General features: G+C 39.8%; 1 protein-coding gene across 5 annotated transcripts in view; it reads right to left on the bottom strand.

Moving 5' to 3' along the window:
• The window catches only part of Col25a1 (collagen type XXV alpha 1 chain), a 514,093-nt gene that overhangs the window by 141,444 nt on the left and 353,092 nt on the right, over nucleotides 1–19,557 (bottom strand). For all 5 annotated transcript variants that reach the window (XM_008843537.3, XM_008843526.2, XM_008843531.3 and 2 more), the window contains exons 6-7: nucleotides 12,360–12,386; nucleotides 12,196–12,222 (exon numbers count right to left, since the gene is read on the bottom strand). In XM_008843537.3, coding sequence (XP_008841759.1) covers nucleotides 12,196–12,222; nucleotides 12,360–12,386 — 54 coding nt within the window. The remainder of the gene's footprint in view (nucleotides 1–12,195; nucleotides 12,223–12,359; nucleotides 12,387–19,557) is intronic.

Raw genomic sequence — 19,557 nt, 5'->3', positions numbered from 1 at the left:
CAGAGCGCTCATCCCTGAATAGGACACCTGTATCAAACCTCTGCCACCCAAGGCTCAGGTATCATTGCAGAAGAGGGGTAGAAAGATTGTAAGAACCAGAGGTAGTTGATGACCATACGGAAACAGAGTTCTTCAGACAGCTGGGAAGTTACTCGTATGAACTTACAGAAATGGTAACATCATGCACAAAACTCATGCAACTCAAGCCAGACAAAATCCAGGCACAGAAGTGTGGAAGTGGGTAAGAAGCCCAACCTTAGCTGAGGAACTACTGGCAACCGATAACTCCTGGGAGAGGGGGAGTTGGTTTTAAGTGTGTGACGCTAGATAGGCTAACCAGGCTCCAGTGGGTGGACTCACATCAAAGGACATTTGGGGACACAAACTTGGCTTGATATGCCTTAATATATATGACAGAGTATATGAAATCCAGTGAGGGACTGTAAGAGGAGTGCATATAACATCTAAATATGATCAATATGTATTATATGAAGTTTGCAAAACTTCAATATAAAATTTTAAAAGTTCATATTCCTAAAAGGAAATTTTGTTCCTGCTGCCACAAAAGGTATTTTTGACTTCCTTGACCTTTATGGAGTATAAAGAATTAGGGTATATAAGTGAAGTCACTTCTGAATTTTATGTCTCCAACTTTTCTCTAACATTCAAGTCAAAGGAAGATTTGTTGTACAAAGACTATGGAGAAAAATATCAGTGAACTCTACCTGGAAGTCAGAACCAATTTTTGATGTGATTGTTGAGAATGTTCACTGTGCACAGGAAAATGACAAATGGCTTTCCCTATAAGTGAACACCTGTAAGAAAAGCTAAGCACTGAATTATCAAAGGTGTGGGCAACTGTTTCACAATGAAATCATAGACAAGACAAGTGCATTTAGGAGTAAATACTTCGACACATGTGGACATAAAATATATTTATGGTTAGACTAATTCTTGTTCGTGAGAACTAACACACACACACATACACACACACACACACACACACACACACACACACACACATGCACACACGACCACACATAAAATGATGCTATTTTAAATAGTAGCTTGTAAAAAGGGAAAGTGATGATTCCTAACATGAGAAGCAACTTGGAAAGCTTTCAGAAGACAAAACACCATAGTGTATGTGCCTTAGAAGAAAGGCAGGTCTCAGAAGGTCCCCTCATCTGTTCTGGTTGGGCATAGCTCCCTCAGTCACAGCCTTCTGCCTCACTTCCTCCTTTGCCACGGTAAGACTTTCCCTTGGACAATCCCGGAAATCTCACAAAGATGATGAGGTCAAGGTTCTGGCAAGATAGTTCAAGGTCGGGCCAAGATTCAAAGAGTGTGGATAAACAAATTAAGTCAGCGTCTAAAAATAATAAGCCTGACAAAAGGTCCAAAGGAAAAATGTATTAGGTGCAACTGAATGTATTCTTACTTAAGTTTTTCTTAAACAACATTTTTTTATTGATTCTTTGAGAATTTCATACAATGTATTTTGGTCTATTTCAGACCACCTCTTAGAAACAGGGTCTCACTATCTAGCCCAGGCTGGTCACAAACTCACGATCCTTTCACCTTAGTCTCCCCAGTGCTGGGATTACAGTCTTGTGCCAACACACACTGTTTCCTTCTGGAGGGTTCTAATTTCACATTGTCATGACTGACTGTCATCAACAGGTTCATGTTAAATTTACAAGTCCATAAAGAATAAGAAAGATGCCAAGAGCTTTCTTGATATATGGGACAGCAGTATTGATATAACAGTATCGCAGTAGTAATAATGACACTTGCTATCAAGTGTTATTTATTTGTGCTAATAAATAAATGAAAACATCACTACCGGACACCGCAGTTGTGTTTCCTGAACATCAACATTCAGGCAGAAAAGTTGAGCTGACTTCTAGAGGTGACTCAGTCTCTTGTCACTGCACAGCTGCATGTGACCTGGGATATTGCAGCTGACATCCTGCCCCACAAAGTCGGTCTTGTTTGCCAGTTGTGATTTACAGACTGCGTCTGCTACAAGAAGCTGCTGGACACATCAGGACAGGTATGCTTATGAAAGGATGTGGCTGTCTAGCACTGAGTGACTTTCCAGAAACTCACCTCAGTCAGACCTACAGGATCTGTTCTCCCCGAACAGGATCTGTCAGTACATAAGCTGTCACTCCACCCATCTTGAAGGGAAGCATCAAAACCACAGTTCTAGTCTCTGGTCACTTTTCTAAGTCCTGATGCAACACTAGAATCTTCTGTCTGATATCCCGTTTTTTTTTTTTTTTTTTTTTTTTTTTTTTTTTTTTTTTTTTTGGTTAATTGACTCCAAACCTTTCCAGCTGCAACAGAATTCTGCATTAGGGATTGTGGGAAAAGAGTGGAACAATTATATTAGAGTAAATTGATTATAAGTTTCTATTTGTAATGTATTCATTATTTACCAAATAGAACTTAAATTTCATTTTTTAGTATATTTACTAAAAGGGTTACTTCTCACCAACTCTAAATCTATTCCCCTCACCCTCTTTTATTATATTCTTTGGTTGTAGACATTAATATGAGTGTAAAGATTAATGTAGACATTAGCTCCAATTTGTGTGAGTTAATTAGCTCCAATTTGTGTGAGTTAACAGATCTAAGAATCTTACATTTAAATTCAAGTGAAAATTAACTTGCTTAGTAATATATTCTGTATAGTTTGTATTTAAGGGGATCATTAACATATTACTCACCAAGTCCTTAAATTATTTAGCCAGTATTTCACAAAGTATAGTACTTGTAAATATTCAAAAAAGTGAAATCTAAATGGGATAGTATTAAATATATGTACATATATTCTCTTTCAACTAAAATCTTTCACCGTAGTTAATTTTAAGAACAATGTAAAGTAGTGCACATTAGTCAGAAAATGCTGTAAGGTATATGCCACAGGAAGGGGCAAGAGGAAGATTACTGTGGTTGACATAAGCAGTGTATGGACAAAGTATGGACAATGAATCCTGCCCCCAAATGACTTGACGGGAAGGCCACTGCACTTCAAAGGCAGAAAGGAAATCCAGTAGTCATTTAAAGTGCTCAGCAGCAACGTCTAGAAGCCTCTGCCCCAGGATGTGTTAGGGTTGGGTTTCAGTCTGTTTTCTATCTCTTGTTATTCACAGGTCTTTCAGGTAAGAGATTGCATCCCAGGCACCCCACTGCTGTGCTGTTTTGTTAATACAGGGATTTTGTAAATGTTCTCGCTGCCTTCAACTATACAAATAAAAATTTATACACTAGGAGCACTTCATGTTTTTGTAGGGACAGATACACAATCTTTTACATTAAGAAAAGAAACAAGACATTTATTTGTCTATTTCTGTGTGCATGTGTATGCACACATGTTACAGGTATGTGCAGCCATGGGTGCACATGTGGAGGTCAGGGGAGGATGTTTTGAGACAGGATCTCTCACTGAACCCAAAGCTCACCATTTCGTCTAGGCTTGTAGACCAGGGAGATCCTGGGGTTCTGCCTGTCTCTGCCCCCGCCCCCCAGGGCTGTGGTCGCAGGAGTGCTCAGCCATGCTTGCTTTTACCTGGGTGCTGGGGATTCAAACTCAGGTCCTCATGCTTGCAAAGCAACAAGTACTTGTAGCCACTGAACCATCTCCCCAGCCGCCAAGACACAAGTTTAAAAGTGACGCAGAATCTGCTCCCAACCATTTCCATTATTGTTAATACTTGATGAGTCAAGTCACTGGATGAGTCTGCTGGAGACAGAATTTACAACACTGAATTCCAAGGCTATCCTACCTGAGCAAAGAACCTGCCTGCTTGCAGGAATGATCATTTTTAAAGTCTGTCCATATTAGGACAAAATGACAAACATTCCCAGTCTAATTTAATATACCACTCTTAAAGGTCTAAAGCAGGGAACAGAGTACTTAAAATATAGCTCTGATTAGAAAATATAAAAACATTTACAAATGATAACGAGCTTTCAATTTCCATGTGAACTTCCGTTGAATCGGGAGAGCGTTAAAATAATTTTCTCACAATTTATTTCTTTTCACTGTGCTATACTCACTTCCCTTCACAGAGGATACATGCAGGACCACTGAGTAGTGTATTCATTAAGGCTAAAGGGCCGGGCGTGGTGGCGCACACCTTTAATCCCAGCACGTGGGAGGCAGAGGCAGGCAGATCTCTGTGAGTTCAAGGCCAGCCTGGTCTACATAGTGAATTCCAGGCCAGCTGGGGCTACAGGAGACTCTGTTTCAAAAAGACCAAAACAAAACAAAACAAAAAAAAAAAAAAAAAAAAAAAAAAAAAAAAAAAAGAAAAGAAAGAAAGAGAAAGGCAAGGGTTAAATAAATTAAAAATCAAATTAATATCCTAGTCTAAATGTTTTAGCAGAGCCAAAAAAAAACTGTTTAATCATTTAAGTCAATAAAGGTTAAGATAATAAAATAAACTTCCAAATTCTTTCCTTTTCTACAACTTAATCTTTCTGAAGATGTTTTAAAAGATGCTATTGGTTTTACAGAGCCCCAGCTGTTATGAAAATTTACTCTGAATACACTAGGAGGAGAGAAATTTATGAAAATAGTTAAGCAGAGCTCCTAGGTGGCTTCTTGAAATTTTGAGAGCTTAAGACTCATTTAAAACCAGCTGTTGGCTGATCATGTTGAGGCCAATAACCACTAAATCTCTTTTATCAGGGCTCTGTGTCACTTGGCACCATGAGGGCAGCCAGCTGACTAGATTATACACAGTCAAAAGATAACTTCATGCTATTTGTTGAAGTTACTACTTGACCTTGGTTAATAAAGCTATTGTATTTTCAGAAAAATATACTATCCTAACTTAAAAGGTACCATTAAATATGAAAACATCTTTGTTTATTTTTAATGCTGTTTTTAAAGTCACCAATATAAAGAAAGGAAATATGCATGATTATCATTAAGCCCAGGCATTATAATCCTGCTATGCAGTTCATGATGGGGGCACATGCCTTTGGGAATTGGGTAACATTAAGTGTACTTGGGAGATGAACAGAGAGGGTGGTAGCGGTGGTGAGCGCAGGAAAGCTCACATAGACAACCTCGAGCCTTTCTATGTGACACTAGGTTATCACTAAACTACTGGTAACGCTTATCATTCAACTTTCTGACACAAAGGAACTCAGAATAAAAGCTGAATCAACAAATCAGTTTATAGAACTTCAATAGGTTTATGAAAAGTAGTAAACAGACTTCTCTAATCTGGTTATCCTGAAGGAAAATAACCCAGTACTGGTAGAAAGAATAATGAGAGACTTAATGTACAAATTTTACACAGTATCACTGAGCTAAGAAGTAAGAATTGTATTATAAGAGGGTTGGTTACTGAAGGGCCAGGGATGTCATCCAGTCATAGAGCTCTTACCTAGCTTGTGTAAGGTGATAGGTTATGTCTCCAGCCCCAAGGAGGCCAGAGGAAGACAAGGGGAACATGAGCACAAATTGCGGAATCCCACACTCTTTGGAAGGTGGTCAATATTGCCCTGTTTCTCTATGCTGCATCTAGAGAGGGTCTAGAGTATTACTGCATTCTGCGACACACATCTGCTCACTTGTTTACTGGAAGGGCTGACTATTAGCTGAAAACAGGCAGCTCTGTGTTTGTCTTTGTGCTTTCATTCACAGAGGCAGGGGATGTCACAGGTGGAAAGGCTCCCTATGGTGTGGGACTGTGGAAAGCACAGGTTTTTGCACTTGAGTTTGGGCCCAAGTACTGTCTTTGAGCGGATCTGTGTGAAAGAACTTGAAAGTTCTGTGACCTGTTGACTCCATTCTTTATCAGAAAAAAAATGATGGTCATAATAATGTTTCTACACACTGAGAATTACTTCTCAAGATACAGGAGACAATGCATAGAAAAATAAAATCTGCAAGTTCCTGAGTTCAAATTCTGCTTCTGCCATTGACTGTTACCTTAGACAAAATACATTTTCTAAGTTTTGGTTTCTTCATCTATGAAGAAAATAACTACTCATAGGATTGCTGTTCATGATTTCATGACACCTGTCTTGCCAACAGAGAAGGTGTCTAGTTGACTCAGCACAGGACAAACTAGAGATGAAGCCTTCTTCGGTCTTGCTACCACCACTTGAATGATGTCAACACAGCCGTGTTGCTTCATCCCAGACTCCTGACATGCAGTATGGAAGAATAATCAGCTGTGGTCTGGCAAAGGCTTGTTGTAGATTTTTCATACATCATCTTATTAATCTTTATCACAAGCAACAGAGAGTGGCTCAGTTAGAATTTTATCCCTGTCCAACAAGACTCTAGTGAGTGGATACTCGTTTGACTGAATTTCATCCACTTTCTCTGGTTTTCTTCTTGAATAACCTATTTTCCTGAACTGGCTAAAGCTTAAAGATGATGTATATGTAATTTACCTAGTGTATCAGTTACTGTTTGGCATTGCTGTGACCAAATACCTGAATAAGAGGTAACTTAGGGTAGAAAGAGCTTCTTGAGAATCACAGTTTGAAGGGAATATAGTTCATCACGATGGGGCGGGCACTGTGGGAGGACTGTGAGGTGCCTGACATCCACAGTCAGGACACAGAGAAAAATGAACACTGGTGTTTATCTGGCCTTCTCCTCTTCACCCTCTATTTGGTCTGGGCTTCCAGCCCATGGGATAGTGCCACCCGTGTTTGGGGTGGGTCTTCCCTTCACACACTGAAGTGTCCTCACTCTATCTTTGAAAGCACTCATCCACATTCTATCCCCTAAGTTTGTGTATTTTTTTTTTTTTTTTTTTAAGTATGGGTATTTCTAAAGGCTCTACCCAAGTGAAATTCTCCCTTTATTTTTTCACAACTGGTCAGGAACTCACTATGTAGACGAGGCTGGCATTGGTCTCATAGATATCTGTCTGTCTCTGCCTCCGAGTACTGAGATTAAAGGCAGGCACCATCACAACAATTTTGTAAACAAGATTTCTGCCTCTATGACCACTGTTTGCCTGCACAACTCGGCTATGTGGCTGTCATCTCCAGTGACCGTCCCACCTAACAATTCTGGTCTTATGCTCTCTTTGCTAGTGAACTTTTCCAGTGAACTTTCCCACTAAGATCACAAATTCAACATAAGTAAAATTTAATTTGCATTTGTCTTTAAGACTTTCTTCTGTCCAAACTTACTGTCAAACGAGAAACTTCAGGCCCATCTTTGTCTCCAACTTCAGCTCCTACAGTCAGTTAGCAACAATACTTGTGTTGGTTTTCACATACTTGCCTTTCAATTTTACTCCCACACTACCTTTTGGAAACAAACAACAGCATTAACCTAATGCATTTAATCCATAATCCCAGGTACCGGACACAGCTCCAGGACAGCTGGAATTCACCCACTGCCCCTTCTTCAGCTCTCTCTCTTACCGATGTCTCTTCAGTGAGGGTCATCCCCAGATTTTCCTTCATAGGCCCAGGTATTACTGGACATTTTGGAAAACCTATGAGGAACATGACCCCTTGTCCTTTTGAGCTTTAGGATGACCATGTGACAGTCTGACAAATGAGACGCAATCAGAAGTTTGTATTCATGGGAAATTGTTTGTTCTGTTGATGTGGGCTTTATCATTCCTGCTAGCCAAAAACAGAGGATGTACAGAGACTTAAATGAGCCCTCCTAAAACATGAGACAAAGGCAAGGACATTCGCCGAGACTGTCACAGCAATACTACTGAATTATATAAATAATACTGTCTATTGCCTTCTCTAAACTTGTAAGAGAAAAGTAAATATGCCCATGGGAAACGTGGTGCTTTGTCCGCTGGCTCTGTAGCACAGTCCCCAGGCTTCTAGGCCTCCTACATGATGCCAGTACTCGGATTCTTTCTCAGTATAGCCCTTTTCTGCCCGGTACTCCTGATATTCCAAGCTGAGTCCACACATGTCAGTCCCTCTACTGACATCTCTGTGGAGCAACAGACAGTCTTTACAGTCTGGATTCTTACAACCTTGTCTTCAATGACTGGCAGCGTTTCTGGTCAGCTTGGTCTCTTGGCTTTCAGTCTCTCCCAGTTCCATTCTGTGCATATAGTACTACCCGGCAGACTTTTATAAAGAACATTTGGCAATAACACCCAACAGTCTGGTGGTGATACATATAAAATGATGTACTAAAAAACCTTCAATGGCTTCCTGTTGCCAACCATACTAGACATTCAGTGTGCCCCATGATGTAGCTTCAATAAAAAATTTAGCCTGATGTTTTTCAATCTTTAACCTCTTCGTAGCAATGGAATGCTATTGTTCTATTTTACTTTGTATAATCTTTTTATAGTATTCTCACCACCTATGTAATGCTTTGCTTCTCACCTGTTTGCTAAAGATAAGCCATTTACCAAGCTCTAGCTCATAGTAACCCTTTCACAGTGTCCAGTGATAGTTTTTCTTTGTTTGTTTGAGGAAGTGTCACATGTGGCCTAGGCTGGCTTTGAACTTGTAATGTAGACAAGTCTGTCCAGCGCTAATTTTAAATGGAAGAATTTTCACTTTTTTTTTCTTTTAAAAATATTTTATTTATTATTTTTATTTTATGTGTATGTGTGTATTGTCTGCATGTGGGTAAGTGCACCCATGTCGTGCAATGCCCGTGGAGGACCGAGAGGCTGTCAGATTCCCTGGGACTGGAGTTACAGACAGTTGTTAGCTGCCATGTGGGTGCTGGGATTTGAACCCAGGTCTTCTGCAAGAACAGTCAGTGTTCTTAACCGCTGAGCCATCTCTCCAGCCCCCAAATTTTCACTTTTTCAAAAAAAACTTTATTTTTTATTTTATGTGCATGAATGTATTGCCTGCATGTAGGTAAGTGAACCTGTGTCATGCAATGCCAGCAGAGGTCAGAAGGGGGCATCAGATCCCCTGGAACTGGAGTTAGAGAAGGTTGTTAGCTGCCATGTGGGTGCTAGGCATAGAACTTGGGTCCTCTGCAAGAGCAGTCAGTGCTCTTAACTTCTAAGCCATCTCTCTAGCTCCAGAACTTTCATTTTATATCATCTCTTGGTATAATCATTCAAGGGATACAATACACAAATATGGTACCATGAGGGTATGTGCTTCCTGAAGGCAGCAGTGATATATGACATTTTATACATAAATCAGCAAAGATTTACAAGTCCTTACTATTCTATGACAGATCAAGACCTTCTGATGAAGTTCATGTTCTAAGGGCAAAAGGGCAAATTTTATAGATGTCAAACAAGTAAGTAAATAGTCATCTCTGATTCTGAATGGGCAGAGAGGGAAGTTCTCCCCTGAAGGTAATATCTGAGCCGAGATCTTAATGAATGATAAGAGCTAATGACAAGGAGCCCAGAGGCAAGCAACTAGAAAGTCACTGAGCTTGGCATGAGCAAGGGGTGGAGGCCTGCAGAAGGCAGGGAAAGCTGTGGCTGGAGGAAGTGGGCAGAAGGGAAGCGTGGTGTGAGACGCGGTGGCAAAGGCTGACCCTGAAGGTCCAAGGAGGACAAGCACAGCAGTGCACACTTCCCCGTGAAGCTTTAAACAGAGTAACATGATCTAATTTACAATGTAAAGTGATCTCTCTGGCTGTTGGGCAGAAAACAGATTACGCAGGGTCAAGGGTGGGAACGAGAGTAATTGGAAGACTACCCGAGCTAACAGTTGCATTTGGAGGAGGCAGGAGAGAGAAAAGAAGCAGATGTGTGTACAGTCTCCATCACATTAAACAGAGTATCGTGAGCATGGTAGTGCTCAGTACACATGCCTCAATGTGTGTCTAATCTTAATGTCTATATCCTTTGGGTTTTCCTGCTTTGATTCGCGGATTGTGACTTAATGCTTCTTTTTTGATATTTGGGGAGCCAAAGAGGTAAAAAAGGCCTTCATAGTCAAGAAACACTGTCGCTACTATAAAGTCACCTGACAAAGGTGGCAGTTTTTGGAGGGTCAGGGTACAAATTTTGGAAAGACAGAAATCATTTGAAAAAAAAGGAACTATGTGAACTCTAAATTTGCGATAGGATGAAACGGACAGTGTATTCAAGTACCAAGATCTATATTTCAAAAGAAAACAAAGCAAGAGTTTTGGCCAGGTGTGGCGGCATATGCCTATAGTCCTAGCCAGTCAGGAGGCGGAAGTGAGAGGACCATGAGTTTGAGCCCGACATAGTGTGAAATAAATAAGAGCATCTCCAGTCTATACCAGCTGGAATCTTGTGCTTATGTGGAAGATATGATAATTAATTTTCATTACAATCTTTTTCAGTCCTAACTTTTCTCTGGAAATATGAAATCTTCCATTGCTTTTCTTTATATGATAAATTTCCTATTAAGTAAAATAATGTTATCTTAGTAGAAAGGAATGTTCATAGAATTCTAGGAGCCTGGTAAATGGCCTGTTTTGATTTTAAGTTAGACATCCACGAAAAGATGAAGCATACAGTTTCTTGTCTTTTCACGTGCCTTCCAGGACACCCAGCACACTACCCGAGCCCATCATCCTGTACTATGAATTCAATCCAAATGCTTTCAATAGAAACTAAAGTCTAAGAGAAAACAAGATCAATCCCTGCCACTTTCCACACAAAACACTAAATGGCCCCTGAATCGTGTGAAACTTGGCCCCAGTTGGTGTGAAAACTGGCTGAAATCTGTATGAAAGGCTGTCTGGGTTTGTCAAAGTAGTTCACGAACTTTGGCCAAACTTTCAGGGATCCTGGCACAAATCTTAGTTCATAATGCAATGTGAAACCATGTGAATTTCAGATGGTGTCAGGTTTCACCCTGAAACTTTGGCCTAGTTTTATAATCAATCATCACATTTAGTAACGATGAAAGCCAACACACCTTTTTTGAAAAGGAGGGCTGAGCACAGACTGATGACAGCTAGGCTGTGAACCACTTCCTCTGCCAAAGGAAGGCTTCTCAGGATAGCAATGTTCCCTCTTACCTGGAAAGGGCGAGCTGAGTGATTTCGATACTGCGTGTAGAAAGACATGATACTCAATACGGGGAGACACACCATGTGAAATATCACCACATGCAGAGCAACAGGCTCTAACCTCATCATTTAAGGTTATGAGTTCCATTCCATTCCCATCCAGGACAGCAGACTCTCCTTGACCACTAAGATGAGCTTTTAGCTTGGAACTAGTCACCAACTAGGGTAACTGCCATGAGAAACAACATGCTCTGAGGCACCATTGTTTTAATATGAAGAATAACAAGAAAAGTGAATCCCAGTACAACCTTTATCCAGCTTTAAGAAACACGAGGCAAAAGAAGGCAAAGGCCTTTCTTTCACATTTACATCAATGGCATGCTTTTCGGGGGCGGGGGGATCCTCTGTAGAATAAATAAATTCAGTGATTAACCAAATACAGTGCATTTCACAGAAAAACCTACACAGTTTCTGCCTTCGACCTGAATGCTTTGAAAGTATGTATTCAATGTTTTTAAAAACAATCTCCAACAAAATACTCTCTTTTGTGCACAGTGACATGAGAAAATTGAGAGGTATGTCTGAACAGAGCCACTACATCATTGGAACAGTATGTCTGAACATTTGAGTAATAAGGCACAGATGTGAAAGAGAAGATTTGGCACTACCAAGGTAACAACAAAGCATTCGCCATTGGTTCTGATGGTTTAAAGGGCCACATCTGAGGAGAGAAGAATGCCCCTCCTCCCACAGCACTAACCCATGTTACACCTTTTATCTCTCTTAACAATCTGTGAAAACAAGAAATTCAAACAAGTATTATTCAAACTTAGGAGGAAGAATATGTAAAAAGCATTAATATTTTTATCTATATTAGAACATATTTATGCAATAGCACGTACAGTTTCATCAGAGAGGAATGCCAAATTCAAGAAAACACCACATGGCCTTTATGTTGCAAAATAATGTGTGCAAATCTAAAGACCTCAATGGTCACCGGGAAGGTGGCTGTTGGAAGGCTTCAGTAGGTTCATTAATTATGGTAAGTTCCATTTATAGGCACTGAGTTAAGGTAACGTAAGATACACTCAGTGCTTATTAAGGGGTTTTTGCGTACAGGTGGCGTGGCAGTTTTATCAGTGTTACTCCATCATGCGGCACATAGGTAGTGATGGTGCTGAGGTACTTCATCCAAGAAGTACAGAGCTGGAGAACAATTTTCTGCCCAGGATAAGAAGCGTACAACTTACCCGTGGCCCCTGGTCACCTTGTTCTCCCTGTAAAAGAGCAAAATAAGATGACAGTTTTATCCAAAATTCACATGTGATGCTTATTAAAAAGGTCAAAATATAACACTATCGATTATGCCATTATGTATTTCCAACAACTTCATTTCTTATACACAGTTTCTTACCTTATCACCCTTTGGACCAGGGGGGCCCTAAAAAGAAGAAAAATCGATTAAAAAAAGAACCCTGAGGATAATCTTTATCAGGTTAGTTGAAAGATTTATGCAAAATGCACAGAGACACAGCTGTCAATAGATTTCTTAAAGAATTTTTGTTTTTAAACAATAATTGTATAGTTAGACTAGGAAAATAATACTATATGTGTATTGATACACACATGTATAATGTCATATGTTCAAAGTGTGCCGAATAGAGTTTCACAACTGAATACACCTAAGCAAATATACTCAAGCTAATTAAACACTACACTACCAGCAAGTCTAAAGCTCCAGCTAGGACATGTCTTTGTCAACACCCTATACTAACAGCCACCATTCTGATGTCTGACAGTCGAATCTGCTTGCCTTTGTTCTTTATAGAAAGGAAATCACACAGTATATATCTGGCCTATTTTGTTTAATGCATGTGAAATTCATCCGTAATTTTGTGTATAGCTGTGGACTTGTTACTGCTCCATAACATTCCATTGTGTGTGTGTGTGTGTGTGTGTGTGTGTGTGTGTAAATATGTATAATTTATTCATTCCCTTTAAAAAAAATATTTTCTTGGGCCTGGAGAGATGGCTCAGCGGTTAAGAGCACTGACTGCTCTTGCAGAGAATCTTGGTTTGATTCCCAGCACCCACATGGCAGCTACGAACCATCCTTAACTCCAGTTCCAGGGGAATCCGAAGCCCTCTTCTGACCTCCGTGGCAGTGCACGACACGGGTGCACTCACATACATGCAGGCAATACACTCCTACACATAAAACAAAAATAATAAAGAAAATATTTAAACATATTTAAAAAATATTTTAGATAAAGAAAATATTTAAACATATTAAAAAATATTTTATATAAAGAAAATATTTAAACATATTTTAAATATTTTATTATTTTTGTTTTATGTGCATGAGTGTATTGCCTGCACGTATGTGAGTGCACCCGTGTTGTGCAATGCCACGGAGGTCAGAAGAGGGCTTCAGATTCCCCTGGAACTGGAGTTAAAGACGGTTCATAGCCATCATGTGGGTGCTGGGAATCGAACCTGGGTCCTCTACAAGAGCAGTCAGTGCTCTTAACCACTGAGCCATCTCTCCAGCCCCTAATTTATTCATTCTACTGCTGATGCTCATTTGCTTCCAGGAGTTCCTAAAGTCTTGGCTATTTAAAATAACTGCTGCTATGAAAACCCTAATGTAAGGGTTTTGGTGAAACACACATTTCTGGTATATCTGAGAGCACATCTGTCAGGTAAGAGTAAACGCATTTTCAGTTTCAGTGGATACTGCCGAGTAGTTTCCAATGCAGTTCTTATACTTTAAAGACTCAACTGTGATACGCAAGAGTGTCAGAAGTTCCAAATTGTCCTCAATACTTAGTCTTTTCTCGTTTTCATCCTAGGTATTCTGGTAAGGCACAGTAATTTCTCACATTTGTTTTTAGTTTGTATTTCCCTAGTGATAAGCTGACCCTTTTAAAATATATTATTTGATGTTTTACAATCTCTTCATGAAGAATTCTCAACTTCTGCCCGTTTCTCCAACATCCTAGTGATTTGCTATAATTTACTTTATGTAATATGCCACATATGTGTGTATATAGAGATACAGAGACTTTTAGATACTCTTAATGTGTCTTTTGCTATCTATACTTATTGTAAATATATTTCCTCATTCTTTGTTCTACCTTTACATGCTGTTGAAGTATTATTATTATTTAAATTTTTTATTTATCTATTTTTATTTTCTGTACAATGGATGTTTTGCTTGTATGTATGAAAGTGCACCATGTGTGAGAAATGCTCATGGAGGCCAGAAGAGGGAGACAGATCCCTTGGAACTGGAGTTATAGACAGTTGTTAGACTCCATGTGGGTGCTAGGAATCAAACCCAGGTCCTCTGGAAGAGCAGCCAGAGCTCTCAATCACTGAGCCATCTCTCTCATAAGGTATCTATTACTATTACTATTATTATTATTATTGTTATTATTAATTTTTTGGTGGTGCTGGGTTTGAGTCCAGGAATTTGTGAATGCCAGGCAAGCATTCTACCATGAGCTATATCTCCAGCTCCTGCTGGGGCATTTTTAATGAATGGATAGTGCTATTTTAATAAAACTCATATAATATTTTTCTCTTTGTAGTTATCCTTGTGTTCCACTTGAGAAACACCTAGCTACTCCTATACCATATTCTTCTGTTTATTCTAAAAAGTGAAAAACTTTATTATTTTATCTTTCATATTTGGATGTGCGTTCACTGAGAACTGATTTTATATATACCATGGGAGATAAAAGTCAAGATGTCTTTTTGTCCCACGTGAATATCAAATTAACTGAACAGCATTAATTGAAAAATGCATCTTTTCCCCATTGTGGTACTATGTTACCTTTGTCATAAATCAGGTAACCACATGTATACATATATGTTACTTTATAGGAATTTCTAGTTGTTGGGCAGCTGTCTATTCCTCAGCCACACTGAGGTTTTCTTTATCTTTTAACCAAATCTCTAGCAAGAAATACTGTCTAGAGGCATCAGTTATGCTGTCTTTGCTAGTTCTTAATAATGAAGTCATATTTTGTGGCTCAGCAAAGCCTAAGGGATTGGAACATTTCAGACTCCCTGCACTCTCTCAGCTCCATTTATAGTGTAGCCTGGAGACAGGGACAAGCCCAGACAGGAAGTCAGGCCCAGGGTCTAGCAACCTTAGGTCCAGAAGCAGGAGCCACATCCCTGTAGGTGGGAACAAAGTAATACTGGCCTACCAAAACTTCATCTTCTGCTGAGTCTCAGCCACAGAGATTCTGCACCAAACTCCCATTGCTTTGTAGTTGCCCTGGTGCCCCTCTTAAAATGTCTTTAGCTATGTCTACATCATAGAGAGATTTGTCTATTTATTCTACAAGTGAAAGTTTTATTTTTTAAAAAATATATTTATTATTTTTATTTTATGTGTATGAGTGTATTGCCTGCATGTATGTAAGTGCACCCATGTCATGAAATGCCATGGAGGTCAGAAGACTGCTTCGGATTCCCCTGGAACTGGAGTAAAGGACAGCTTGTAGCTGCCATGTGAGTGCTGGGAATCGAACCCAGGTCCTCTGCAAGAGCAGTCAGTGTTCATAACCACTGAGCCATCTCTCTAGCCCATGAAAGTTTTATTTCTTTATCTTTCATCCTTGAATCTGAATTTACTGAGAATCAGTTTTACATACCATATAGTCATACAGTTATTTAGCTAGCATGCCTTTTTGGGTTAGACCTGGAAGGTTACGAATAACAATAATGACATCATGTCTTATATTTTCCATAGTTTATCATTAACAAAGAATTTTTACTTGTTGTTACATTTAATCTTCCCCAAAATGCAATATATTATGAAAGTATTATGAAGAAAGTATTATGAAAATCCTTTTAGAGATGCCAAAAATGAAATTCAGATCTGTTCTCTATGAGGGCTCTTGGAAATGAGTTATCCAGGATTTTAACCCATTCTGGATGACTTTAAATGCCAAACCCTCGGGGCATAGATCTAGAACTAGAGTCTCAGAATCAGCCATGTGTCTGGTGGCCTCCCTCAACATGTGTTTTGTGGAATGCCCTCCGGCAGCATATTCCAGTGTCACAGACACCAGCCCTAAGATTGTAGGTTCTAAATGAAAGAAAATAAAGCATGGAGCAGGGCTAAGACATTAAGAAAATTATACTTTAATGTTTTCATTGAATATTTAATGTAATTATTAATGCTTTCTGTAAATTACGAAGTGAGTGATAAGAAAAATTAAGTCTAAGGAATCACTTGGTGATTTTAACAAGCTGGTGCTCAGTCATGCTGTACAGGTAGGATTTGCTAGGGCACAGGAAAGCTAAGAGACTGAATCACAAAGATACCTTTCAGCATTTGAAGCAATGCAGTAGAGATTCCAGTTCCCATTTAAGTAGCAAGTTACAAAACTATATTTTGATTTTTAGACACATTTGTTGAATGCCTATAAAGAGTTCATCAGTGTTCTAAGTCCTGGTAGGGGATGAGAAGACTGGTTTACAAACTTTAACTTCAACGGAGCTATGTAGTGCAGATAGTGTAGGGAAGAGAAACACGCCACTAAGATTACAATGACTCCTAGACAATCTAGTGACTTTAAAGTCAGCTGTTACTGTGGACGCTTCCCCAGCCTCTACCCTTGCCTCTTAAATGTTCTCCTCTGTACCATCTTGTGTGTTTTCACTGGTGAGATCTCAAAGGCCAAGTCCTCTAAAGGCACTTTGTTGGATTATAGGTATATTTGATGTCAAAGCTTTTCTGAAATAATTTTACAGTGGGGAACAGAGACGAATCTTCTCAAAGTCCAGTTGCAGGCATGCCCTGAGCAGGGTTTCTGATTCATGAACACATGAAAACTTTGCATCAACAACTGCACAATAAATATTGTTGTTCAACTGTGGTGTTTCTGAACAGACAGCAAGGCGTCCCGGCACTTGCCAGGTCAAGACAAGAGGGAAGCTGAGGTCACCCTCCATCACAGCTGTGGTGACTGCTTGGGACACACCAGTCCCCTGTGTGCTCAGGGCTGACAGCGGGTGTTTTCTCTGATGAGACTGAAGTCCCATTCTTTTTCTGAATTAGACCTCTACACTGAAAAGATGGGTTCAATTCAAAGAACAAAGTGGGATATCTCAGTAAACAGCATTTCAAAATTTGGAAGCCATGTCTTCTAAGCCAAACTATTACAAACACAAGAAGAGCTTCTCTTATGACTAACCTTTGAAGTTCAAGTTGGGTCATGAGCTCAGTTTGGCCTTGTCTCTACAGTTAAAAAAACTTTAATAGTATTTATTAAAATATACACATCAATACAAATTAATGTCTCTCATTATTTGACTTAAGAGTATTTGTGTTTTTTAAAAGATGTATTCATTTTTATTTCATGTGTAGGAGTATTTGCCTGCATGTATATATGTGTACTGCATGCGTAAATGCCCATGGAGGTCAGAAGAGGGTATCAGATCTGCTGGAACTGGAGTTACAGATGGTTGTCAGCTACCCTGAGAGGATACTAAGGACTAAACCTGCTCCTCAACAAGAGTAGTCAGTGCTCTTAATTGCTGAGCAATCTCACCAACCTCAACTTGACTATTTTTAAGTGGCATTTTGTTCCAGTCACACTAAGTTCAACAAACTAAAATTTAGTAGCATATTTGTTGCTTGTTAACTATCAATGGCTGCTTGGTAACTGTTCAAAAGTAACCTTTGTTGCTAAGATAAGGCTGAGCTCACTGGAAAGAAAATGAGGAAAGATTAGCTGTGATAAGCGAGCAGTGAGTCATAGCTTTACCTGGGGCTTTGGGGGGATTTCTGTCTTCTGGCCTAGAATGTTGGACTCTAATATTTCACAAGGCCCATCTTTATTTTATGTATATGAGTGTTTTGGCTGCATGTATGTAAGTGCACCCTTGTCATGCAATGCCCATAGAGGTCAGAAGAGGGTGTTAGATCCCCCCTGGAACTGGGGTTACAGATGGTTGTTAGCTGCCATGTGGGTGCTGGGATTTGAACCCAGGTCTTCTGCAAGAACAATGAATGCTCTTAACTGCTGAGCCATCTCTCCAGCCCAAGCCACTTTAATAAAGAAATAAGAATTTATTTAGAAATAATGTTTCTAAATAGTTTTATGTGCTGAGCCTTAATTACATAAACACTGAAAGGTGCTAATAAAGTTTGTATCTATTAGTACTGTTCGTGGTGGGAACATTTCTTTTAAAGCATTATTAGAATGTAACTGATTTATTGCCAAACTGTACAAGTCAATGATAAGTTGGTCCCCATTCAAAAGGTTGAAAATTAGAATTTATAGTCATCACCTTTCAGTTTGTTCCAAGCCCCTGATGTGGGTCTTGGTCTATACTGCTTTTAGTAACCCCAAATCTACTTCTTAAATAGCTGAAGTTTGAGTGCTTCTGATTTTCTATCTCCATGAAAATAGAACATCAAACTGAAAGCAAAGAGAGGCCCAATGAAGGATATTCAGAAAATGCTCGATAACATTTCAATTTACATTGAAGTGAATGGGAAACAGCTGGAAGGGAGATGGGGCAACAGTGGCCATCCACTCACTGCGACCATAAACTTTGCTTTCTTTGAAATGAAAAAGTCAATCATGAAAACAAAATTAAATTCTGTTGGAGGGAGGAAAGAGGGAAGGAACAAGCCCTTGAACTCCCTGACAGCCAGGGTCACTGAAGAAAAAAAGGGCTGATGACCTCTGTCACCCCAATGTGCAGACAAGTTGATTTTTAGTCCCGAACAAGCACAATTTCTTTGGATTAATCTTTCATTACTGTAGAATTATGAGGAAAAGCAGGCTTTATTCTCTAAGCATTTATGCTGGCTGGTTGCTAGCCAACGCACTCTGTGTCTGGAGGAGGTGCAGTAAGTATAGTTATGATCAATGGACCTGTGGGATGAACCTTGTACAGCGGGTGTGTGACAAGAAGCAGGAGAGATGGAGTTGAAAGGTGTGTTGCAACTGGTTCTTCGAAGTTGGCCAGAGGTCAGAGGGAGGCAAGGTGGTGGAACAGTTCAGACAGAAGGAAGAACGTGTGAGGGTGAGAGGACACCAGGCTATCACAAAGGATGGCATTTGGGGGGAAGAACAGATATAGAGTAGGGGTAGAGTCAGGGACTAGCAGAAGAGAGGAGCTGGGGGAAGCCTAGTTAACCACACTGTGGTGTCCGGGCCAGATTCTGTCATCAGTCTCACAAGGGGTGGGGAAGTTGGAGAGCATGGAATGTTAGGGTTCTTAGGAAGTTGTCTTGGTCCTGGAGAGATGGGAAAAGTCTGAAATAAGCCATGGCAGTGAGGAGGCAGGAAAGTTCTAGATTCAGGAGACATTTCTGAGATCAAATCGAAAAGAGTGAATAGCTGACTGGATGGATATAGGGGGCTAACTGACCCCAAGCATGCTTGAAGAAGTCCTTAAAACTTGAAGTTCGGTGAGTTTGCAGAAAAACACCAGCCTAAGCTAGTTCAACCCGAATAAACACTTCTTCTGGGGCCAAGTGAGTCATATACAGTTTAAATCTGGGTTTAAGGTTGTATTTAAATCCAGGGCGTTGGCAGCTTCAGCTGGTCTAATGGGAGTGTGGAAGAGGGCGTGGA

The sequence above is a fragment of the Nannospalax galili genome, unplaced genomic scaffold, assembly GCF_000622305.1.
Source record: "Nannospalax galili isolate Female #2095 unplaced genomic scaffold, S.galili_v1.0 scaffold571, whole genome shotgun sequence".
NCBI lineage: Eukaryota > Metazoa > Chordata > Mammalia > Rodentia > Spalacidae > Nannospalax > Nannospalax galili.
The sequence above is the reverse complement of the archived record's forward strand: the minus strand, read 5'-3'. Positions and strand labels throughout refer to the sequence as shown.